This window comes from Idiotropiscis lumnitzeri, chromosome 3, assembly GCF_059441095.1.
Source record: "Idiotropiscis lumnitzeri isolate Australia: NSW breed Sydney's pygmy pipehorse chromosome 3, RoL_Ilum_1.0, whole genome shotgun sequence".
Classification (NCBI taxonomy): domain Eukaryota; kingdom Metazoa; phylum Chordata; class Actinopteri; order Syngnathiformes; family Syngnathidae; genus Idiotropiscis; species Idiotropiscis lumnitzeri.
Window position 1 is genome coordinate 12540447 of NC_142393.1, and position 26720 is coordinate 12567166.

Here is a 26720-nt window from a genome sequence, read left to right on the forward strand (position 1 = left end):
TTCACACTGAGATCATTGAGCTCCACATTAGCTTCCACGCTTGCATGTTAAATATATGCTTTAGTGTGGGTGAGGGAGCGGATGCCATTGAGCGACTGAGGTGGTTGGGCGTTTTACATCGTCTGCCTTTGAAAGATACCGAGGCCTAACCAAAGTACATCATTCTGGTCACATAGCAGTTAAAAAAAACTGACAAGTGTACTGGCAATATTATGTGCCATATTTCCTCAGATGGCCTCCCCACGACTAGACATTTTATGTGGTGCCATATGACTAATAGCTCCATGTGACAGCAGATATAAGATCTATAAAGCTGTAGGGTTTATGTAAAGTGCAGTATGTTACGGAAAAAATCTGCTCAACTTCTCATCATTGACCCTAAAGGAATTGGGGAAAAAAAGTCCAAAAAAGCAACATGAACCTTAGGCTGTATTATAATGTAGAACAGGTTTCACCAACTTTTTTTAAACTGAGAGTTACTTCTTGAGTACTGATTCAAATGAAGCGCTACAGAGACGCAACTGCTGCTTGGTATGGATAGTGGAAAAAACATTTTTTTGGGACACAAAATTATGACTTACTGGAGTATTGTAAATAAATTAGGGTATCAGGGTATATTTAGGGTTGATCAGCGACCAGAAGGTTTAAAAAAAAAAAAATTCTGAAGAAATATTTGTAAACAAATTGGATATTTATTGTAATGTCGTGCTCATCTTTAGCCAAAATATATTGGAAATTTTTTTTTTGATTAAACCCAAAAAAATATATATTAAAAAAATCGCTGATGTATACAAAATCTCCTTCTCTGACATAATTGAAAAAAGAAATGTATGTGCATCATCAGTCATTCAGGTGGCCGGGACTTTTGCTAAAACAATTATTTTGGTTCAGCAGCTGTAAACAGACACTAATTAGCCAAGTATCCTACACCTGTTCCCTTTTTGGCTCAGATTGGAAACTGTCTGTGTTGTTCAAGTCCCGGTCCCAGTCGATCAGCATATATGCATAAAATGAAAAACATCGACGATCATGATCCACTCGATCAGATCGGCGATAAATCCATTCACCGGTCCAACAAATATATCTGCAATATTGCTAGACTGAAAATTCAAAGAGACGACAGTGGTACAAGTAGAAGAAGAAATAGATGACGTTGGGCTAACTGTTAGCTTATCTGGTCACTACTCTGCAGTTGTGCAGTTGCTTCTTGTGGAATACTTTTTTCTGTACTTCTTATTTACACACTCCTCTTTGTGTTCGACAACAGTGCAAGTTTCGTAATTGGCTATCGTTCTGTTTCATGTCACAATCTGTAGGAGTCTTCGCCCCGGCTGATCTCGGCGTTGGTCACGCAAATAAGGATTTGCCAAACCGATTGTTGTGATGTGTTTATCTCGTTTAAGGAAGTTACAACAAAAACTGCAGTAGGAGGACTGTGAAACGAGTTTGTTTCTACCCATTTACTTTGCAATTAAATCACTCTGCTGGATTAAATACAAAATACATATTGACTTGAAATAATGTTGCCATATGGTGTATTTTGTCAGGGTGCCACTCTCTCCCCCTCAGGCAGAGTCGCCACTAGAACTGAGAGTGATGATTTTAAAGTGGTCAAGCAGCTGTGAAGTGCTAAAAGCTGTCTGTCTCGTTAGCACGTGTGTGTGTCTTGTCTATCTGTCGGTCGGTCCGCCTTTACACATGTCCAAACACACGTGCGGACCCCTGTACTGTACATTTGGGGATGAAGAAGGTTAACAGGCAGCCATCTGTTCTCCTAAGACCACCTGTCCTTGCTCCTAATCCCCTTCACATCGTCCTGACCCCTTCATGAGTGTGGCAGCACCCTTGTCAGCACTAGCCCAGAAAGTTGATGCAAGAACAATGACGATGGTGTTGATGAACTCTCCTTCCACCGCACATTTTTGCATATATTAAGAATGCAGCCCCTTATCATTGTGTTCGCTCGACATGGACCCCTCGCGACTCGTAATGAGCCGTTAAAACCGCAATGTAGAAGTGGAAGTTCTGAGAACATCATTATGCCTTCATTTGCATCTACGGATCATCCACGTTGCACGGGCACATTGGGACAAAAAGGTTTTCAATGAAATCCGCAACTCCACCAAAGTTGAGACTGATTCGTATGATCGACATCACTTTTAAAAATTGACACTCGCTTAACAGAAGTAGACCATTCTTGTCACCTCCACTTCAACTGTCGGTGACAAATTCCAACCATCAATCCAGTTGGATTCATGTTTGATGATTGCATTCAGCACCCATACATTTATTTTTTTCAGTAAGCTAACTGAGCGGATACGGGTTAAGCAATAAATTACGACATCCCTGTGACCGTGCTAGTAAACTTAAAGCACGAGTCAATCAAAAGCGACTCTACCCTTCTGCCTACGTCGAGAGCGTGCCTTCATCTCTCGCATTCGAGATGACGCGTCTTGCCAGCTGCGTTGCCACCCACAGCTGTGATCACCCCCTGCTCCCTGCGTTCCCCCCTTCACCCTCCCCAAGCTGTTGATTCTTCTAAATTATCTTTCCCATGTCTGAGTACCCCCTGCCAAAGCGCAGTTCACATCTAAGCTACGCCACTCGGCTCGTCTCCCGCTTTAGACGTGTCCCCCCCCCCCTCTTGAATGAGCTCCTCCACATGCCAGAGATGGTTGCTTTCCTGCACGTAAACATCCCTCTCTTTGATCACCCCCCCCTCCCACACACACACACACACACTCATCTCACAGCTGCCTTCCACCATATCCATCCTTATTTCTTCTCGCCCTACCACATTTCGCTCTCACTCTTTTGCCTTCATTGGTAGTTAATTGAACACACAGCGCTATCGACCTGCTTTGCAGCCGTGATAGTGAGTGAGGTGACGAGATGGGCGGGGGTGTGGGTTGTCGCTGTCCCCTTCCTTTTGCTTTCTAATTTCTTTCCTTCTTTGTCCCATTCACAGGAGGTTATGAGGTCCTCTAATCACCCGCAGCTGCTAGGCCATCCCAACGTACTCGCAAGATTACGAAAGGGGTCTGAGAACGATAGCAGGAGAATGAGAAAGTGTTTGATGATGCACACTCATCAGCCCCGCCAGCGTTTTGATTGCACCTCAAAGGGAGATCATCATCATCTTGAGCACTCTTCATTGGCAGTCTCGCTGACGGGGTCGTTGAGTCTTCATCTGACCGCGAGCCAAAAAGCATCCGCTCTCCTTCCGAGACAGCATCTCGTTGGTTGTTAAGTTGTAGAGTAGTCTCCCGGGCATGCCCCGAAAGAGGATTTTACATGGTGGAAAATACCGTACGTTAACGCTCGGACCAACATTTAGACATGCTGCCAAATTTCAGAAGGAAATGGGTATTTTATATGGGATTTTTTTGTTGCTATGTCCACACGCTTAGGCGGTGCTATTCATATTGTCAGGAGCTATCTGATGTATTCACTTTTCATTTACTTACGCAAGGGTGAAATGGTTTGCATGGTTGCCTCGCAGTTTTCAGGTTCTGGGTTTGAATCTCAGCTCAGACCTTCCTGTGTGAAGTTCTCCACGTGCTCATGTGGATTCGCTCCGGGCTCTTGGGCTTCTTCCCACATGACAAAAACATTCACGTTAGGTTTAGTGCGTGTGCCCTGCGATTGGCTGGCAACTGGTACAGGGTGTACCCTGCCACTAACCCAAAGTCAGCTGCAGAAGGAAGCAATCGCCCATGACCCTAATGAGGACACGCACTACAGGAAACGATGGATCGATTGATGCATGAAGGGATCAATGGATGGATGCAATGAGTGATGGACGCAACACATTTGTCCATTCTTTTCAAGTGTTCCCTTGCAGTGTCTGTCCTAGCTGAATTCATTTGAGAGAGGGGGGTCAAACTTGGTGGCGGCACGGTGGCCGACTAGTTAGCACGATGGCCTCACAGTGAGAGACAGCATCGGGCGTGGGTTCGATCCCGGCTCCGGCCATCCTGTGTGGCGTTTGCATGTTCTCCCCGTGCTTGCGTGGGTTTCCTCCGGGTGCTCCGGTTTCCTCCCACATTCCAAAAACATGCATGGCAGGCCGATTGAACACTGTAAATTGCCCCTAGGTATGAGTGTGAGCGCGGATGGTTGTTCGTCTCTGTGTGCCCTGCGATTGGCTGGCAACCAGTTCAGGGTGTCCCCCGCCTACTGCCCAAAGCTAGCTGGGATAGGCTCCAGCACCCCCCCGCGACCCGAGTGAGGAGAAGCGGTACAGAAGATGGATGGGTCAAACTTGGGTCGATCACCCATCAGTCACAGATAGACAAGCGCTGATGCTCACATTAGCGTCACTCACGTGAATTAACGTTTATTCTTCATAGAACCTAAGAATTGTTTTGGTTGACATTGAATGTGAGGATCTCAAAAGTAGAGCATGTTGGTAGGCACCAGCTGAGGCGATCTGGGTTAATTCTGTACCCCTCCGTCCTGAGTGTAATGGTCTGTTTTTGATGGTTTATAGTTGTTGACCTTTTTTCCTTGTGTTCCTTTTGTGTGTCTGTCTCGTTAAGCTTGTTTTGTCCGCCTGTGTCTGTCATCGTGTTAGCCAATCAGCTCCCTCCCACCCTATGTGTCTTGTGTTCCTTGTTGTCTCCTCAATTTGTTTGTATTTAGTTCCCTGGTTGCTTTCAGGAGTTGTCTGATCATTGGCTACTGTCCTGTGGCTAATGTTAGTTTTCCAAGTCAAGGCAAGTCAATTCCTAGTGTTTGTTTGTTACTTTGATCCCTGTTATTTTGAACTTCAGTATTTTTTATTTAGTTTGCATTTTTCTTTCTTTACGTTACTCCTGCCTCACTTCGCTGCATTTGGGTCCACAACCCCTCGTTCAAACCTGACATTGAGCACTTCCAGTCATGTGTCAAGTGGATCTGGAGGGGGAGACCTCATTCTCTTACTCGTCAAATTATAGGATTTGTCTGCACACAGGCAAGTCTAATGTAGTTTAGCTTTACACAACTGACATGCAGCCAGGGTGGGATTGAACCAGTTTAGTCCGTGTTAGCATGTAGCAATCTTCAAAGACAATGTAGTCATGAATGAACCCAACGTATGTGACTTGGTTCACATCCAATCCAAGCTGCCAGCGAGTCAAACATATGTAGACCGAATATATACATGTAGATCCAATTACATGCTTTTGGATTTATCAAGGTCAAGTCAATCATCAGAAAAACAATTTACTTAACGTTCTTATCCACGCCATACATTTCTTCTACTTGGACTCTGCAGTCAGAGGGTTTGTGTGTCCTGAAAAATCAACACTTGCTTGTTCTTGTTTCTTCTTTGTCTATTGTTGTTGTTGGATAACTTTACAGAATTCACAGAAGCTAAAGTGAAGCTAAAAAGATCTTTGTTACTATGAACAATATAGGAGGTCGGACTCAAAAGGTTTTCAGGACTTTTTAATTTATTATAGAGAGAGACGTGTGCTGATCTTTTGGTGTCATTTGCAATCCTTTATGTGTATCATAAATGCCAAAGTATGGTTATAGTTCAGTAGTTTATTTATTTAATAAAAAATAAAAATCAAATTACTCCTCGCTGCTACCAGCGCCTTATCTGTGTGGAGTAAGGCTTCTCGTCAACATTTGCCGCTCAGCTAATGAGAGAGGCAAGGGGTCAGCCTCTAACTACACAGAGATAATGGCCATGACCCGAAACCATGGCAACAGCAGCCGTCCTGCGTTGCCCTCCAACCACACTCACCCACACCCACCTCACCCATTCCGCTCGCTTTCATCACATTCTACCGGAACAAATTCAAAGTTGTTTACAAAAAGAAGAAACTAACCAAAATTACAGCCACAACTCAGAATGTCGCTCAGCATTCACTCAACACTTTACCGTATCTTGAAAAAAACTCACTCATCAATTGAGGTACCACTGTAGATACATATATATTCTAATTTTGTCCTAATCTTACTTTATCATAAGTAACTAATGTGAGTCATTATTCTAAATCAAAGAGGGAAAGAGATACATTAAGAGAACGCTAATATACAAGCACCTGTAGTGAAATGAAAACTCCTATGGGGACCTTCACACAACTCCACTTCTCTCTGCTGCTCTCCGAAGTCCCCCACCCTGGAGAGGGCAGTGCTTATCATTGTACTGTAACCCTACTGTGTGTGCGTGCACGTGTAACATCTTTGTCATGCGCTGAATGCTCCCAGAGAATCTGACATCGTAATTGCGCCTGGCGTCGTTGGATAGAGATGTATGTGTGCTTCACAAGCATGAGACGGACCCTAACGCATATTGACACGCGTGCCTGCCCACAGCTTGTAGTGGACCATCCGCCAGCGCCGTGGACAGGGGCTGACCCGTCGGAGTCCAATTAGAGCCGCTGCGACCAGACAGCCAGCGAGCGGGCCAGACACTATGGATGAGGAGAGACTGTGGGAGGGAACACACACGTTTAATAAGGAGGAAGCAAGCGGTTGTTGGCGGACTTTTAATGAGGGACGTGGTCGATTGTTGGGAAGTTGTGTGGAAGGCGCACGCTCTTGCCATTATTAGGGAATTGTGTTAATTTCACTCGACTGGAGCTATGTGTGGAAGAGCTGCATTTATGTTTCAGATTAAGACATAACGGTTGACAAAACAATAGCCAGATCAAATGACTGAAAACGATGTGATAAATATGACAGGCCGGTGGTTGGTGTGTCACTTGTAAACAGCTGGTCACCATGGTTACCATAGAGGGGCAAACACACAAAGCCATGGTTTACGATTGTTGTTTTGGTTGTAAACTTACATGGTCACTTTGAACATCTCCATCAAAAAACAGGTTCTCCATTTTCAGATTAAAATACAAACAATTATGTTGTGATTTTTGAACACGTTTTCAAAATGTTGCATTATCAGGTGTTGTCATTTAAACAAATGGCCAAAAGACAGTTGTTTTTGACATTTTGCTTTTCCGTGGTTGATATCAATGCATAGTTTTAATGCTCTCCTAAATTAAAGAAAAAAAAACTTTCCTCTTTACTTTCATTTATGTGTTGGTGATTTGAAGGACTTGATTAAAATGTGCACTTTGAGCATGTCTTCCTTTTTATTTTTTTCATATTAAGGTCAAAAATTGTCATCCTTTTTCAGATGCTCCCAGAGGAACCGTTGCAATCGTGCTCATGAGCCGTACCGTTTCGCCGCCTCTCTGGACCAGTGTGTGAAGATCACCGTGTACCCCGACAGCATCGCAGTGTCTGAACCTAGCGTACCAGTAAGTTTGCAAACACACACGCACACACACGTATGCCAAACAACTTGGACATGAATGTAAAAATAAAATAGTTCTCATCTCCATATCTGCTACTCGCGTACAGAAACAGAATCATGTGAAATGACTCCTTGTCTTGATTGTGTGTGATGCATAAACATGAGATGTGAAGGTTCATAAGAGCTTTGTGTTGGCGTTTCATCCCGCATACGCTTGCTTGCATGGTGCAGAGCAAGCAATATGGTTGCCAAGATGTGTTTGTGTGGGAGTCTGAGTGGGTTGTAAAAGTTGCCCAAGTGCAGAGTGCATTTGGGCGCTAATTTGGGCGCATGTGTGAGTAAATTCTTCCACATCGACTGACGCACCCGAACGCGACTGAACCGGACGGCCACATTATTACTCTACAAACAACATGCCGGGATTGTCAAGAAAAATTCAAATTCCCCTGCTTGCTGTCGCTGCATTATAATAATACAAAGGTGACAAGAAAGGAGCGCGTGTCGATATTATATTTCAGAACCTTTTGGTAATCGCCGCCCAATTATGAAGTTGGGAGCCAACTAATCCAAGTATATGTTTTTCAACAATGATATCGCTGATACTTTTGTTTTGACTGAAGACAGAGTCTATTTTTTTGCTCTGCTCATTTTTGGACAAATATGTCCATGTCTTACTCAATAAAGCCGTAAACATGTTTGTTTGTAACTCTCCACGAGAGCACACTGGCAAAATTCACAAGATTCCAAAGGGCTAGTTAACTATCTCCATGACAACGCCGCCTCCTCGCTGGAGCGCTAGAAACAGAGGAAACAATCCAATCACCTTTATTATACCTCATGCCAATTAGGCTGCAGAATCTAAAAAAAAACACCCACTCCACTACCGGCAAGGCGGCCAAGGGAACAAAAAAAAACAAAAAGGCCTGACAGTCAAGAGACAAGTCTACTTTGTGCAGCAAAAAATTCCGAGTGTTTACCCGAGATACAGACGTGTCCTCCAGCATGAACACCGAGAGGCTAATTAACGTGAGAGGTTACTCAGGAAATTCCATGTCCGACAAAAAGCACTGATTGTTGTGCCGGCTGTAATCAAGAATCCCCAACATGATGAATAGGATGGACAATTTGAGGCTAGTTTTTTTCCGCAGAAGTAAACAATAACAATTGTAAGATTCAAAATATTTTGACTGGTTGTTGACGAGTCAAAATTTTTATTTGCACCTCATCAAAACAGAATCAAGAGCAAAACTGAAAACCACAAAGATTTAAATTTTACCAATAATTGAATTGCGAAGAGCGTCCCAAAATATCGTTTTATGTGTCGTAACATACTTTCGTCACAAACGCGTGGAAGGGCAAGACAAGACATCAAGTAGCTAGCAAATAACTTCAGCTGGCCACTAGTGCAGCCAAACACAATGGGAGTCGCTTCTAGTCCTAATCATCACTCCATGGCGGTGAATATCTTTCCCACAATGTTATGATGTGACATAATTAATAGAAGACAGAGAAACCATGCTAATTGCTAATCTGTATCTAAACAGATTATGTCAATTAAGTACTTCGGTGATCGAGTACACTTTTCACAGAGGTCTGGTTGGAAACGTGTGGAGGCTATCCAACTTTAAACAGCAAAATAGAAGGAATTTTAAGAGTTTGGAGGGAACTCACTACCCATTTACGTTCTTTGCTTTTCACCGCAGCCTATCTAGGCAGCAAACTACCAAGAGGTGAATTCCTTGCACCCTCTGCTGGTTGCTGCTGTAACAACACAAATTAAACACCATCTGCTGGATAAATGTTACATTGATCAAATATCAGATGATCAACATTGATTCTTAACAGTAAAAATTGATAAAGTAGGGGGATCCTCTTGACAGATTTCGTAGTGTGCTAACGAGGGACGCCACATCATCCGCTGCCGGGACACTGCATCTCTTAAAAGGCCGACAGTTAAGCTGCTCGGCTGCCTCGTTGGTCCCAGCAGCCCTACGGCGTTTAGTTCAGAGGCAGATAAAAACAAAGAGAAACTTCAAACAGCATGGCCCATATATAACTGCTAATGGAACAAGACTCCAAAATGCCACGGTAATAATTATCCAGGCTGCTGTCTCTTTTGGATGAGAGCGCGATCACACGACACGTGTCTGCAAAATGTATTTATAAATAAGATTATTCACAGGCAGAGCAGCTGAAAACCGCATCGCCTGTGTCACTGCTCTCCCGAGAATGACTTCAAACGGGCGCATCACCATATGTGCATATGTGTGGCTTTTCGCATAAGTAATGTACAACATAGTGAATATTGTCGCTGTTCCATGATAACCTTACCTAAGCCGCATCTCCAATTTGTGATGATTCTGAATGTTTTAACAATTTCATAATTAGATTTTGGATCTTTCCAGCGTGTCACTGAATTACCAAACTGAAAACATGTTTATGAAGCCATATATATAACATGCATCTCCAATGTCTGCTAAAACGGTTCTTTAAAATCATATTTCCAGCTTTAAGGATCGGTTTTACAAGTACACTTGTTGTTGCTTTCAAATATAAAGTTTCTTATTTCCGCTCTTCCACTTTCAGTTGCTGGTGAAGGTCAGCGACGTTCCGGACCTTTCGGCAGGAATAACCTGCTCCTTTGGCAATCTGACGGAAGTGGAGGGTCAAGTGAATGGCAACCAGATACTGTGTGTGTCCCCCGCTGCCAAGGACGTCCCCCTCATCCCTTCTGACCAAGGTACAGTAGACACTATTATCCTCGGAATACGATACAGCAAACCGCCATTATTTGCGAGTTATTTTGAGAAATCTGCAAGTTAATGTCCATCTATAGATTAAAAGAAATAGCAGTGGAGGTTTTTCTTGTTTTAGACAAAGCTATGGCTTGACTAAAAGGGTGAGTATTAGCTGGGTCTCGATCGAGAAGCAAATGCAGGGTGTACCTCGTCAACTGCCCAAAGACGGCCGGGGTAGGCTCCAGCACGCCTGCGACCCTAGTGAGGAGAAGCGGCTTTGAAAAAGGCTGGATGGATTCACTGAAGCGTCATTGATTCGGCATCATCTTTAGACAGCTGCACATCAAGCTCACACTGCTCTGTCATCGGCAGAGGGGCTGAGAGGTGTGCCCGACAAGAAGCCCAGCCACATTAGTACCTGATAGAGGACAAGATTGGTACCCCCCGGCCTGTGGCTGATGGTACGGCGCAGCACATTAGGGCCCTCCGGTTGTTTGTGGACGCAAAGGTTCTAACATGTCGGCTTGGGGATGACAGGAAAGTTAATGTGGTGGATTAGCACTCTGGCACTGCGAGACCATCGCCTCCTGAGAAATATATTACCTAGACAAAGAAAGCAGACTTTATACGGCAAGGAACCATATTTACTAACTTGAGTGGAAGAGAAAAATGGTCTCTGGATTTGAGGCAGAAAAGAAAGTTATAATAATAGTTGTCAAATAAATGTATGTGTATATCCAATGACTTATTTGTCGCTGATCTCGCTGGAGTCCAAAATATAACAATTGACATTTTGATCACCAAACACTCAGACGTACATCAGGAATGTCATCAACTAAACAAACCAGACAAATGTAAACACGCCAGAGAAAGTTGTTAAATTGCGATTTTATTCTAATGTTGTATTATGGCACTAGATTTTTAAAACAACATAGGTAACGCACTCCTAACAATTGAAAATCCCTCAAATGTAAATAGGTCAGTATTTGTTCATATTTATTTCATTTTTCAATATATAGTGATTAATATATTTATTTTATGTCAAAATGTTTGTTTATATTTTGGTAATCGAAAATTTAAGTGCCTTTTGAGTGCCCTACAAATGTTTAATCAATCAACTAAGACCAACCTTCACCAAGACTAGAAAAGTACGGAATGATTTTAGTCGCTATGAATCATATCAGGTTGACTTCTTTGACATTTTAATTTGTTGATTTTCATCCAAATGTATTGAGGGTTATAAAGGCAAATTGGTAAACAAGAATAAATTGAGCAACCTCACCTTGGTGCTTTCAGGCTTTTAAGCAGAACGACTCGCTCCGGGTCTAAGTTCAAACCCAAATGGAGCGATGTTATTGTGTGGCGAAATTCACGTTTATTGTCAAACAAAAACTTGCTTGCAACCCCAATGGCATGTCTTTCAGATATAAATAATAACGATCGGTAGCTCATGGAAAAATCAAATGATTGGATGTGTTTGAAAACGGTTCATTGCCGCTGAACCTGGCAAAAAAAAGAAAAAAAAAACCTCTCTTCCTGGTTCTGCCCATTTTAGTTTGACTTCCCTGCACTTCCATTGCTCTTCTGCAAAGTGAGTGAGAAAGCTGCGTGGCTTAAGAGAAGATTGGGTGGTACGAATGACATTTACCTGAGGGAGAACATTCGTATCTGGGCCCCGATGCTTCATTCCCTGTGGGAGTTGTGGGCAAACAGAGTTGTCATTTACTCGCAGGATGGAAGATTAGCACCCCCGCTGTCCAGCCTCCTCCAAACACACAGGGATTCTCACTCACATTGCACATCATCTATTATTCAGCATGTTTGGTTTCATCACCCCGTGGCCATCTCGTCTCGCCAAAAACACATACTTGGAGCCCAGTAACAGCTGTTACTATTCGTAATGATACCCAGATAAAAAAAATCCTCACCCAAGGATGCAGGTTCATGGACATTATTTGAAGGAGTAATTAAAAGGTCAATAGACGTTTTGACCTTTCCACGCAGGAGCTGACGTGTTTGGAAAATTACTCCAGAAAAAAAACATCCAAACTTTGAATATGACCAAGAGATAAAACACAAAAATGGTGTTGTAAATTAACCATAGCATTGAGACACCTGGAATGGTCTCGTTTTTAAATTTTAAACCGTAATTTCCTTTCATTAATATGCAATTTTTTCAAAAAATTATCCAAAATTGTCCCTCTGTCAATTTTTTTTTCACATTTCGTGTGTTTATTGTGCACTGTATTTACATTCCGACATTATATCTAATGTTTCAAATTTATACATATTAAATCATGTTGTTCGGCATTGATGAAAACATTTCACATCAGTACAGCTAAACTAAACCTTAGTGGCCTTCTAACTTCTTATTGCTTTCTTGACCGATGTTCTTCTCAGAACTGTTTCCATGACATTAAGTTCATAGTTCATTTTGTGCTCATATCCTACAGTTATTGCGTATCGTCATGCTTTAGTTAGCCACATTAGCGCTACTATGGGAGAGTGTGGAAGTTATGTTAAATAAAGTTGTATTGTATTAAAATATCTGTGAGGTTTTCATAACGTCGCTAAATATATTATGTTTTACAGTCACTCGATGGTGTCATTGTCTTTTAATACGATCCTACATCATATTTAGTGAATGCATTAGTGCGGCATATCTGTTCACAAGATAACTCAATGTGCTTCACATATTTAAAAGTACATTTAAAAGCAGTTACCAACAGAGAATGCAATTAGCAGCAGCTTACTAAAACAACTAAATGCAAGAACAACATTTGGAAAACATGATTTTAAAAATGCTTTGAACAACCTTATCCTGGATTTGAAAGCATTTACGCTTTGATTTCAATCTTTGCTCATTCACAATCACTCTGAAATGAAACTAAATGATACCAACAAATCTGAGGACTTCATTATACACGTTGTATTAATAAATAAGGGGGCGTATTATTCACGGGAAATTACGGTACTGTACTATAAATTGTACAAGGGAAACGAGTATTGCAATAAAACCTTGTCGTTAACGATTATATGACAACTGCATGGGTAAGTAAGGAATATAGCTCGTTGCTGCATCCTTGAGGCGAGGAGTTTATGCGGACAGCAACTCTGCACCGGATGTTCGGAGGCAAACGTGTCTACACGCTTGTGTGAAACCAGAGCCTGATTCCCAACAGGTGCTACGGAGAGAACAGGGCACTGTGGGTCACACAAGCCTCCTACACACTGAATGTCATCTGAAATTCAGGCTGCTCTGCACAAACAAGTGTACACATCTTAGTCACACACACACACACACACATCCGCACACACTCCATATTTATGGAGTGTGTATTCCTGTGTGGCCGGATGAGAGGCTGTTTTACTGCGAACAGACAGCACACCAGAACGCTGCTTGGATAAATAAAAGAACACAAAACCTTAGTTTATTTTTATAATTTCTGAAAATATAATGGGACTTGCAAAAATCTTTCATAATTTTGTCACGTAATCACATAACCAGTTAGCGCTCATATGTTTGCAAATTTTAAGAGATGTTAATGCTAAACTGAAGTTTTAAAAGTATTTCAAGTGAAGAATTACAAAATATTTTGTTTGTTAGAACATGCTTGAGTGCAGTCAAACAGAGTGTTTCCTAGGGCAGAAGAAAAAATACACTAACCTGAAATTGTATTTGTGCATGGCACACAAAATTCGAAGAGTAAAGCAAAGAGCAAAACACATATTGCGCATTTGTGACGCTTTGGGAAATTGGTTATAAAATGTTTGAAGATGGTGTTGGAATTTTGATAAATGAATTTAATTTCACTTTCCTCGGACATGTGCAGTAGTTACTTGCGTATGATGTCACTTTTGGAACAACCTGTAAAATCACAAGTAAGGCAGTTTATGAAAAAAAGTTTACCGTCCCACATACACAATATATTCTTTTGTGAAATATTCAATTAAAACATATTTAGCCATATCAGCGGGCGGCCATTTTGCCACATTAGGTAACGACCAATCACAGCTCACCCCCGTTTTCTGAAGCTGAGTTTTGACTGGTTGTTACCTGAGCATTGTGCAGCTGTGATGTCATATTCAGGCGACAGAATGTGGCAAAATGGCCGCCCCCGATACGGCTAAAAACGTGTGGATTTTGCTGCTTAACTCATTTTCCACAAACGCAATATTAGTCAGATTGCCGTGTTTAGACTCGTGGGGCTGCTTAGAACATTTTCACTTCCCCTTTAAGGCTGGATAACATCAGATGTAGCAATTTCCATAAACGCTGACAGATGAACACAAGACAAAAATGCCTACTGAAGAAATCAATTGACGACTTGAACGCCAGTTTAAAAGTCAAAATCATATCATAGCAATCCCCGGATTCAAAGAATATTCCCCCAAGGGACTGTGGGAAGTATATTACAGACATGAGCGCAATCTTAATGCAAGCTTTGTACTGTCAATACTTTAATGAAATGCCACGACATCATTGTTTTTTTTTTTTTTTTTTTAAGTTTTCACATAGTATTAATGTACATGTCTGATACAACACGGTTGACTGTTACTGAATGAAAGTATTTGATCTGAAATTGTCTTCACCATCTTCTTGTGCCTCTACTCCCTCAGATTGGTCGGGGGTTGAGCTTCGCCTCAATTCAAAGGAGACGGGTCAGACGCTCATTAGCACCGAGGTCAAGTTTTACAACTGCAGTGTCCACCAGCTGTAAGTAGCTCTCTCATCTCCTCACTTGCTTCCCACAATCACATTGGGTCAATGCTAGCAATTTGTACCTTAACCAGAAAAGCTCCCCAATGTAATGTTTTCTTATCACGTTGTACTTTTCTACGACCCCTTCGTGGGTTCTCCAGTTTTCTCTCATATCCCAAAATGACGATAGTTATAATTGAAGACTCTAAATTGCTCATAGGTATGAATGTGAGTACGATTGGATGTGTCCCTTATTTTATTTCTATTTATCTAGCTTTTCCATGGGACTGAAGGAGGCTTACTTATCTAGATGTGTAAGTCAATCTTACTTAAACAAAACCAATTCGCCACAGAAGGCATTTTCCATGTGAAGCCAGCATCATGAATACAAATTTGACACTTTCTCTCAAACTTAGACCAACCCTTTCCTCTCTCTCTCTCTCTCTCTCTCTCTCTCTCTCTCTCTCTCTCTCTCTCTCTCTCTCTCTCTCTCTCTCTCTCTCTCTCTCTCTCTCTCTTACTATTTCTCCCTTTCTAGCTCTCTCTGCCCTCTCTCTTTCTCTCCATTGCGCTCTATCTCTCCCTGGCTCTCTCACCCTCTCTTGCTCACTTTCTCCCTCTCTCTCCACTCTCGCTCTGTCACCCTCTCTCTCTGCCTCTGTCCCTCTTAATCTCTCTGCGCTAACCCTGCACTAACTGTTTGGCTAACATACGATCTAGCATTGTTGTTTGACCTTGTGACCGTATGACTTCATGTGCTCTACAAAAGGCCATTCTAGTTTGAAATGAAATTTGGAGATCTCTGTGTAGCACATTTGAAATGGTTGGCTTCACTTGACTGTGGCAGTTTGTTCTGTTTTGAGTGAGCTCCAAAGCACTTGCTGACTTGGAAGTATCGTTACATTGAGTGCGGGAGATTAGGGGGTTTCACAGCGACCGTGCTAACAGATGCGCACGAATCCAAAAGCACTTTTCCCCCTCAACATGAAAAAAAAAAATGTTGGAGCCACTGTCTCTCCTGCTAAATCAAAGGCAGGCTCTGTTGTTGTGGAGTTTTCATACTCCACACATAGACTCAGAGCTCACCCTTATAGCGCCATACATCTTTCGACCGTATGAAAACCTTGTCTGAGCGATACAGAAAAAGCAATTACCAGCCTTCGCATCAGCTCTCTTCATCAGCAATGGCACAAACTTGCACACACTTAGACACACACGTAACAAGAAAAGGGCACGCGCCGCCTCGCACACCATCGAATGCCAGCTTGTGCTCTTGCCCATTGTGCGCTCTCTGCTAGCCTGAGGGGGAGTCAGCCTTATTCTTTTGCATCCGTGGGCTCAGTCAGAGATCCCTCCCATGCTTTTTGCACCCATGAATATTTCACTTTGAGCGCCAGGAGGAGAGAAGCGTAGCTGTAATAACAACACGGTTATCAACTGTGCCTGAATGCACAGTGTAGTAAATGTGGTTGCAATCGATTAAAGACCATTGCCTTGTCATTAAAGGACGGGTCATGTCTTGCACTCTTTGCGTGATGCATGTTTCAGATAGGATCATTTATAGTGGGACCTCTCAGTCAAATCCCTGAGGTTTTACATTTAGTAATTTGATTAAAAAAGCTTTTGGAATAAGGAAAAAGTCAGACAAAATTGATTTGTCAAACTATGAAATTCAGATTTTTCTTCTGCTTTTTGGACGCTTTTGTGAAACACTTATTCCGGAAGAGGGAGCAGCCTCAACAGTGAGTGTAAAAAGAAGAGGAATCTCCATATTAAGGAAAAAAAGCTAAGCTTCAAGAAGTGTGATTCCAGCATAAGCATACGAGCCACTATTGAATATCAAAGTTGTTACCTTTTACTCGTAACAGTGGTGAACTTATTTTCATTCTTGTATAACAAAAAGGTTGTCATTATGTGTTTTATTGTTTTTATTACATTTATGATTGTAAGTGTTAATTTACGCACCCAAAGGAAATTTGTGTAGCAATCCAGACAAATTGAAGGTCAAGCAATGTACAGAAACAGAGTGTTTAATGTTCAACCTTTAACCTTAACCGAATTCCACTCTAATCCCTTTTTAATTTGTGTTTTCACAAAATAAATCCTTAAATTGCAATTAGTACACTTTATATTAAATGAAGGAAGAATAGATGAGGGGCTCCACCATCTCAAGGCTTTTACGATATAAATAGTCCGAAAGATTAACTGGGATCAACACAAACAGGTTCTGCGTGCTGCATGATAAGTACTTTCTTTGCTGATAACTTGGGCGCTTGCATTAAATGCAGCCTGGCAGGTATTAAGCCGAGAAACAGTACACGCTGGAAGGCTAAGAAATAGAAGCGCAATAAACGCACTGAATTTAAATCTGGCAAGACTACACAATTTAACTGCTCAAATTTCTCTTATCAATTCTATATTTGTGTTTTATATTTTATTCTACTTGTTTCAAGTTGTCAGTACTGATTGGCCTCTCTTGACCGACCAATGTTTGGATGGACTGTGAAAGCTGCAGTTAGAACTGAATGGTCTTAAGCAGAACCAGAAGCCATAGTGGACTGAAAGTGTGAGTGAGAAGGTGATATTTTTGCACTCACTTAACTCTGGCCTCACAGCCTTTGTTCAGACTTATCTCCTCATAATGTGCCACTCAACATTCAAACAAACACACACACACAATAGAAACACCGACTATATGTATTGCTCATAGACAATCACGCACACACAACAGCTGGTAATTACCCACAATGCCGTGCTAATGGTAATTGCAGGATCAAACTGTGCCAGTGTCTTATTTGTCCTCATTACTTTACGTCGCCCCACTGTGTCGTCCGCCCTCTTTTATCGTGACAGCTGCTTTTTAGCTGGCTAAATAGCCCCCCCCCCCTCCTCCAACATGTCCACATAGCGCAAACTGTACATTTTCAAATGTAAAGCAGCATAAAAATGCATGCTGTGAGAACTTGGCCCTGAGGCGATCAGGTCCAGTGCCAACCACAAGGACACAACAGCAGGTGTTCACTTGGAATCAGAACTCATTTCCTCTGTAGAGTGTGGGCCAACTTTGAAAAGCTGCCGCCATCCCCCACCCTCCATTTGACTCTGCCACTCTCACTCTGCATGCGCTCGCTCGTGTCCCCTTGCAGGTGTCTGTCATGTGTGAACAGCGCCTTCCGCTGCCACTGGTGCAAGTATCGCAACTTGTGCACCCACGACCCGTCCAGCTGTTCTTTCCAGGAGGGAAGGGTCAACACCTCTGAGGTTGGTGAGAAGCACACACACAAACACACAAAACACATACGATCACTTACAATGAACAGCCATAACTTACATTACTAAACAATATTAGGCAAAGTTTCTATTATCATACAGTACACCACTGCAAACTACAAAATCAATGATATATTTAAAATGTTTTTGTATTTCTTTTTCATTGGATCTAATTTAATTGTGCATGTAGTCATAATGTTGTGGTTGGTCAGAATACTTAAAAACTAATTTTCTAAAATTAATTATATATATATATATATATATATATATATATATATATATATATATATATATATATATATATATATAAGCCAGCTGGGATGGCGGGAAATGCAAGAAATTCTTGATTGGATCAAAAATCATTCAAAGTGAATCGAAAATTGAACCAAATCAAATCTGGCCCTTGCGTATCGAATCGAATCAATTTTGGAAATTTGAATCGATACTCAGCCCTAGTCTGGACTATTAAACTCTTGCATTACGTGCCTCAAATGTATCTCGTTAGTCTGCCATTGTTCTCACTTTGGACCCTGCCACCTCAGTCCATTCACCGCCCATTACTCAGCATGATGCCAACCCACTCTATTCACTGTTGTACCCTGCATGATTATTTACAAGTTGGCACAAATCTTCTTTTGTGTCCATCCTGCAGGACTGTCCGCAGCTGGTGCGCTCCGAGGAGATTCTGATCCCAGCGGGGGAGGTGAAGCCCATCACCCTCAAAGCCAAGAACCTGCCACAGCCGCAGTCTGGCCAGCGGGGCTACGAGTGCGTCCTTCACATCCAGGGTGTCAGCCACCGCGTCACCGCCCTCCGATTCAACAGCTCTAGCGTGCAGTGCCAGAACAGCTCGGTAGGCTGGTTTCCCCGAAAATATTATCATTTCTGGAAACAGAAGACAGATCAAAATATTTCCAAACTGTACTGTGGCAAGCTAGCTAAGATGACGGTGACTCAGTTGTTGAAGAAAACGACACATTGTTACAAGTGTTGTTATAGTATGACGTTTATAATTCAGGTGTGCAACTTCCCGACAGTCAAGCACACACTGACCTCTGCATTATATTCCCCTTGGTGATCCAAGCCACAGACGTACACATTTCATGCCCCGCCTTTCCTTCCCGCTCACACACACACCCGCCCAGAAACTCACTTGAAATGAAAGTCAGACGGGAAATAAGGCCATAACAGGCACTTCAGGACAGCATCTTTCAAGGCCACAGGGGTATTCGAGTGTCCGCCCAGCTGTCCTATTTTTTTCGCTTTCCCACTTTGGCGACTCTCTGACGATGAGATGATGTAACATTGGGGTAACAATGGAATGACATACTTCTGCCAGTGCATCTACGAGTTTTTCTTTTTTAGCCACCTCACATGTAAATCCTGCAATTCTTACACACTCTCCTTATTTCCAGTACTTGTACGAGGGGATGAAAATCAGTGAGCTGCCTGTGGATTTCTCTGTGGTGTGGAACGGCAACTTCATTATTGACAACCCAGAGAACATTCAGGGTGAGTTCAGTCAGTAAAGGCACACAGTGCCTTGATCAAGCATGCTACATTTCCCTGGCCCGAGCATGATGGGATGAGCTGGACTAGAGTATGGTTCTGTTGAAGCTTTACACGATCAGGATTTTTGGGGGATTAAGAAAAACGATGCCTGAGTATTGATCCGATCACAAGATGGCACAATACATCTATTTATATAACTTTTTTATTTACTGCATATTGCTAAATGTGTTTATTTCTTGAAAAGGGGACAGTGTGTATTAATGAAGATTTACATTATGCCAGATTATAGCCGTTGACCAGTTTCCATCCGTAGTCCCTCGGCAGGTTGCACCATTTAAAGTATACAACGCACTTGTGTACTTTTTAGTGAGCATCAAGAGAAGAACGTTTTTGCCAATGTTTAGCAATGCTTCACGGAAAGAAAGTAGAGGATAAAACACAATGTGACCATAAAGCATTTATTCATGAACAAGTGAACAGAAATAGATTTTTATGAACATTACACAAGTTGTAGAAGATTTTAAAATGTGCAATAGTAAACAAATATGACTAAATAGGATAAGTTGGAACCTTTTCTAAATGATTTTAACGAATAACTTGTGGATTCATGAGTCGTAACTCCTAAAATGGTGAAATTGTACATCAGTCTTGTGCTGCAGCGATGAACGTGAGTATTTGGAGGCAGTGAGCATGTCATAAAGCGAGGTTGATAAAAATCAAGTGACGCATACTGTATATAAATATTTGTTTCACAAATATCATTTGAGTAACTTTAAAACTACAACCGTGCACAGCAGGCAATGCATTGTCTTCGTCATCGGCGTATGCGACATTGTGGAGCCAACCAGACGATTGTTTACAATGCGAGACGTGCTCTGTTGTGGTGTTCCCTCTGAGTTTAGTTACACTCTTTGAAATATGCATGAGAAGGAAAATAAACTCACTCTCCGTGCTCGCGTTCAATTGACTTCCCAAAAACGTCTTTTCACTACGTCATGCAAAACTCAGACCCTGACGACTATAATTAAGCTTTGCAAAAGAAGCACCGAGCGTGTTCTGACAGTGACGAGACTGCCTTAAGGGGAATCGATACTGTCCAAGCTGACACCATGAAGATCGATTTCCAAACTTTAAACATCTGTATGGTTGATGCAGAAGTCATTTCAACACTTTATTTTCAGTGTTGTTCTACAAAGGAAATCAGTACTGGTATCGATTAGCGGACTCACACAAGCAGCAGATCTGCTTTCCACGCAACAATGAAAGTTATTACACTAGTTACATATTGACAGATAGAGCCAAAAGCTCTTCGTAGCCGCTAAAATTCATTTGTGGCGGGCGGCCACGGGTAAATGTGTATGTGGGAAACACAGAAGCTGTAATGTCTTATTTCGCGGAGACGAGCAATGGCGTCATTCTTTGATCATTGAATTAAAGACTTTACGGCCGATCCGAGTCAGTCGATGAGATCGGCGTAAAGTCTAGTTCCGTTGCTCATGCACAAGCACATGCATGGGTATGCGTCTTCGACATGTTGGATTCAATCATTCCTCCTGTGATTGTTATAATTAAGTAAGTAAAAATATTGCAGAAATTAAGATGTAAAACTAATATAAAAAAGAAAAAGTTTTAACAAATTTAAGTATATTATCCAATGTCTTTTTGGAATATTAAAATGGAGTGACAGTGGCTGTAGTGGCTTGGGTTATTCATGTGGGGAATTTTGACATTTACTCCTTAAAATTGCAACTAAGTCCTTTCCCAAAAAATTATCATGACTGACGTATCGTACTACAACCTTCTCATGTCAAATTATTACAGCTTTTATTGAACAACAAATTACCTATTTTTTACATTTTATAAAATATTAACTCTATATTTTTAATACAGCAAAAATGGTTTTTTTTGCAGCACACAATTTTTTTTTCTTAATACTAGGGCACTTTTTTGTCATCGTAATACTTCATTGTCTAATCACAATCTTTTGTTTAATAGAACCACTCCAAATAGGTCATGAGGTCAGGATGCAGTGTCCGTATCATAAAGTGAAATGACCCAAGTAAACAGGCTTGATGAATGTGCCGCTGTGTGAGTGTGTGCAAGCTGGCGATGGGAGGTCGGGCTAACCATGCCTGAGCATGTCACTGTAAAATGTGCCGTAAATGTCACCAAACATTGCAACCCGATCATAACAGGTTTCATAAAGTGTGTGCGCTTTCCGTGTGTTTATTTGTACTTTTTCCGTACTCCCCAGTGCACTTGTACAAGTGCGCTGCCCAGAGGGACAGCTGCGGCGTGTGTCTAAAGGCCAACAGGAAGTTCCAGTGCGGCTGGTGCAGCAGTGAGGGGAAGTGCACCCTGCGTCGACACTGCCCTCCAATCAACCCGTACACCACTCGCTGGCTCAACCTGTCCAGCAAAAACGTCAAGTGTACTAACCCCCGCATCACTGAGGTTTGTACATTGCACGTTTTAATGCCAAACTCCAACGCAGCGTCTCTCATCCAAGGTGCTGTTATTCGATTTTACAATATTTATATTTCTTCAAAACATGAGACAACATGCATATACACACACCCAAAATACGGGTGATGACATGCAATCGTGACGCATTGCTTCACATTCTTTTTACTATTTAGTGGTAAATGTGTAGCACCTCCAGCCTAGTTTGGATTAGTCTCGTTGTGTTTGTTTAGACGTTTACATCACTGATCGACATTTTATTGACGTGCAATCACGTTAGCAGATATTCCATTCCAGTAGGATTTTTATCTAGGTCACCAAAGCCTGATTCGGATTCGGACACCTGATACTGTATTTTTTTAATAAAACATTGCATGGACTCAAATGCAAGCTGGGCCACATGAACGGAAAAAAAATGGTCACTTGAGATAAAGTATAACTAATCCAATCGTCTCAATCTTTATACAAAACAGTTCAGAACATGAATGGTTCTTCAGAACGTAAATAAAATTGGTCTGACTCTCATCTCCCTGAAACTGTGCATATGCCTCAGCATGTGCTGTTGAGTAATGACGTCTGCTTTCTTGAGCATCGTAACTTTCTCTGTACATTCAAGATATGACAGGGTGCTCCTGTCTGCAAAAAAAAAACATTCTGTGTAATGTTTTTCTTTAAATTGTCTGTTCTCGTCGCCAACCATTGTCTTTATGGCAGGTTTTGAAAAGTCATGACCAAGACTAGGTGACATGATATCATTTCTTTCAACTTGGTGCCACTTCAGAATTACCTTATGCTGAAAACTGCCATGAGGCCGAGCCCAAGTCCAAGCTCTGGTAGCCCATGAGTGATTTAAATAAATAAATAATGACAACGACCCATTAAAATTTGATGTCAAGTACGGGGCCACAAAATCTCATTCGGTGGGCATCAAATGGCCCACTGGCCATGAGTTTGATACCCCTGTTCAAAAGTCTTGCTGAGATTCAAATCTAGCGGATGTTGCTTATTATGAAGCTATTGGCCTGTTCGTTATTAGGTTCATTTGTACCACTTGAACTTAACTCGTTAAAATTCGACTGTAATTAAAGTTTGGTTTGATTTTCCTGATCTTCGAAACGAACCATCCTCAAACTTGTAGGCATCATCGTGCTCAGTCACATGAAATCCACATGACATATCTCAGCTCAAAGGTGATCTCTGTAAAATGTTCCAAACATCTGAGACTATAAACAATGATTTATTTTCTTCTTCTCGAAAACAAAAAAAATGTTCCAGCCATAAGTGATGGCACCTCAGACTTCTCGTTTGATTTTTTTTTTTTTTTTTTTTAAGGTGAGTGCAGCTTGCGCTCATAGATTTTAATGTGCTTTGTCATCTCTCAAGGTTACCCCAACCCTTTGAAAGTAACTGTTGTCAGTAAATTGAGTCATAAAATTAAAATTCAAACAACCTTTCATTACATAACCTATTTTATCTACACACTTAGCAGTACATTTTCTTTTCTTTTCTTTGTCTTCTTTTGTTTGTTGGATAAAAACATCTAAAAAAAAAAGATGAGTTGACACAATCAACCCTCACTGACGTGTGATTCGCCCTTCTGTTCAACATAAACTATTTTATAGAACACACACTTTTTTGTGCCAATTTGGGTAAATCTTTTATATAGAGAATTGTTACCAGTTTTAAGCAGTTTATTATTTGTGAATTCTTCCTGTTTGTGTCGGGTCTTGGTCCCTAACCCAACTAATCACTGCTTTTACTACATTGATGTGCAATTTCAAATCTGCAGCCGCTTGACATAAAGTTGAGAGGCTCTACAGGGTCATCAGGACCTTGAACCTTCTTTGTTATCCCCATAAGTGCATCATCATGTGATCGAGTTACAGTCACTGAGGAATCAGGAGGTCTTCCCCTTTAATTATGCTCGATAACACATAAGTGCATTGTGGTTTAATGCTTCTCTTTATCCCCATATAATTCATTTTGCATTCTCCTTCAGCACTTCCAGTACATTTCTCAAAAAGGGAACAAGATAGAACAAAGACCGTTATGTATTTGTTGATGCTTAACAGCCACAGTACAACTGTTTACTGTAATATTTTGAATTGTTTAAAAACAGTCTATCATTTGACTGAATCCTAAATAAAAAAAAAATAGGACTTGTATGGTTAGAAATATGTCGTAGTAGTTCAGTAGTTTCTGAATGAACAGCTAATGCAATTTGATTGATGTCTCTGTATCAAATGCAATATGAGGTATTTTAAAGGGGAAGTCAACCCCCAAAATGTTCTTTGCAACATTAAGTTGTATGCAGGCCCACGAGTTGAAAGATGGCATTCTAATTAATTGATTTTGCAGAATATGAGCAATAAAATGCACACGCTTTTCACCATCTCAGGGGGCGGCCATTTGGTCACTTCTGTCGACTGAAAATGACATCACAGTGGTTCAGGGCTCAGCTAACGGCCAATCATGGCTCATCTTCAAAAAAAATAGGCGAGCCGTGATTGATCATTTTTAGTTGACAAAAGTGACCAAATGGCCACCCCCTGAGATTGCTAAAAATGGGTGGATTTTGATGCTTAACTCATATTCTGCAAACGTAATATTAATCAGAATGCTATGTTTAATCTAGTGAATTGCGTAGAATATTTTATTGCAAATAATATATGATTCTCAGTCATAGATTGCGTCATACCCTTCTGCACACTATGACTAAAAAAAAACAAAAAAAAAAAACAAACAAAGACGTACAAGTACGTCTTGGGTAGCCAGGGCCTATGCTTTTCATCCCACGTCCCTGAACAGATTGTGTTAGATGTTCACCTGTAACAACGGGAATTATAACTCCCTGACAGTCTTTCACATCCAATGAGACAATGTGGTTTGGCTCAGCAAATTTTAAAAGGGTAGCAGAAGGTCTATGGGACTTTGATTGGGTTGAGAGCAAAGTGACGTCTTTTGGCCTACTTTGTCTTCACTTTTGAAACACCGTCATAGCACAAGTTCATTGCTTCAGACAGGTCTCCCCACCCTTTTTTTTTCTTGCTGTGATTACATGTTCTTTAAGGAGTAGACATCCCTCTGGTGTACTGAATGTATTAATATATTGGAGCTCCTCACACTGAGCTAATTTGTATACATACGCGCACATTAGTCGAAGTGCCCACCACAAGATAAGTCTTTTGAATAATGAATGTTTCTATTAAGTGCCATGGCACCTCCCACCACGGGCCATTAATATTAAGGCGATGCAGTGAGTCACAAAGGGAAACAACATCAAATGAAGTTTGATGGGCTTTTGAAGGAAAACCAACCTGTGACGACTTTTTATATTTTACAGCTACAGCAAAGAGGCGACCCGGCCTTGCACTGAATACAAATTTTGCCTGAGGAAAGACAAAATATTCTCACTTCTTCACAAGGTGTTTACAGTTTACAACAGGCAAGTGGGACTGTCAGTCACTAGCTGTATAAAGAAACTCAGCCTTTTGATTCGGGTAGGCCCGGTGTACTCGGTTCTACCAAGCGACTCAGTCGACATTTCTAAACATTTCTGTCGTTACATTGTAGAAAGTTAGTGTATTAAGATTATTGATCCTTACTTTACTCATTTTGGCAGCCTTCCGTGACTTTACCAAACTGCAGTGCTGTACAACAGAAACACTTTGTAGATGGAAACCTTGTATCAGTTTATTGGCATTTTGCGCAGGGAAGTGAGTTCTACTCCCAAGAGGTGTTATTTTAAACCCAATAGAGTAAATGGACAACGCTAACCAGATTCTGTTTCGTCGCGATTTCCTGGCTTTGGCCTTAGTTCTGAATGAATTGAAATGGGATCCATCTAGATTCGATTCATGATTTCTTTTTTAGATTTTTTTTTCTGAGCTCAGTCATCTCCTGCTGTTTTGCGCAAATAGCCTGTAGGCCGTTAGGGTGGTGCATTATTGCTTTTTGTTCTTTTAGTTTCGTCTCACCTACCTCAGCGTAACGTTCCCCGCCATTAGTTCGTCCGATGGAAATCCCAAGACACCTTTCCGGCCATTTTTGTACCTCTTCATTTCCTTTATTTGACTCAAACAAACAGATTATCCTCTCCAATGGATCTAATTACTTTCCTGGAAGTTTCCTTCCCCGAAATTAGACTGCCTCGCCGCTCAGTTTAGGTCATCACATCAAGCTTAATTACTGCTGTGATAGCTGGCAAAATCTGCAAAGTATCGAAGGAAGTGGTGGTGTTAAGTGGACAGAGTTCCAAGATAGTGGAAGAAGGCTTCGCAGTGAGTGCTGGTTCATACACTGTGCAATCTGATTGGCTGTTTGCTGGGAGTACCTTTTATTGACAGTGTGACGATCAAGGTAGGCAACAGTTGTGCACCTTAAATGGATTACATTGTGAGCGTGGCATGGCTGCACTGGATCTGAATTGAGGGGTGACGGTGGTCAGAGTGGACGAGCGAGCGTGTGTGATAAGACTTGAAAAAAGTCAAACATTAAAGCTGCTGGATGAAGAGTTGGTCTGTGGGTTAAGACAAGCGCATGTCAAAAATGGTCATTGGTATAACACTATTAATGGTGGTGTTTTTATACTTTTGCTTCTCCTTAGTTGGCTTCTATAAAGGTTCTTTTCTTTCCCGCTAGCCTGTTGTTTTGTTTGTATTGCCACTTGGGACTGATTAGCGAAGTTCAACGAAAATACTTTTTAATATAGACCGTGTTTTCCACAATTTCATCTTGATCTAACCTCTGTCTTAGCAAAATATCGTGTTATATATCGTGTGAT

The 26720-nt window shown here is 41.4% G+C and overlaps 1 protein-coding gene and 1 long non-coding RNA gene across 2 annotated transcripts in view; one reads left to right on the forward strand and one right to left on the reverse strand.

The window, feature by feature from the left end:
- The window catches only part of plxna2 (plexin A2), a 175454-nt gene that overhangs the window by 109471 nt on the left and 39263 nt on the right, over positions 1-26720 (forward strand). The window contains exons 6-12 of the mRNA XM_088289798.1: positions 7133-7256; positions 9839-9992; positions 14611-14707; positions 17839-17953; positions 18615-18815; positions 19378-19474; positions 21729-21928. Of these exons, the coding sequence (XP_088145924.1) occupies positions 7133-7256; positions 9839-9992; positions 14611-14707; positions 17839-17953; positions 18615-18815; positions 19378-19474; positions 21729-21928 (988 nt within the window). The remainder of the gene's footprint in view (positions 1-7132; positions 7257-9838; positions 9993-14610; positions 14708-17838; positions 17954-18614; positions 18816-19377; positions 19475-21728; positions 21929-26720) is intronic.
- Positions 9929-10446, reverse strand: LOC148339966 (uncharacterized). The gene is made up of 3 exons (XR_015842475.1): positions 10409-10446; positions 10198-10248; positions 9929-9980 (listed from the first exon to the last, which is right to left on the reverse strand). It is a non-coding gene; the product is annotated as an uncharacterized LOC148339966 (long non-coding RNA).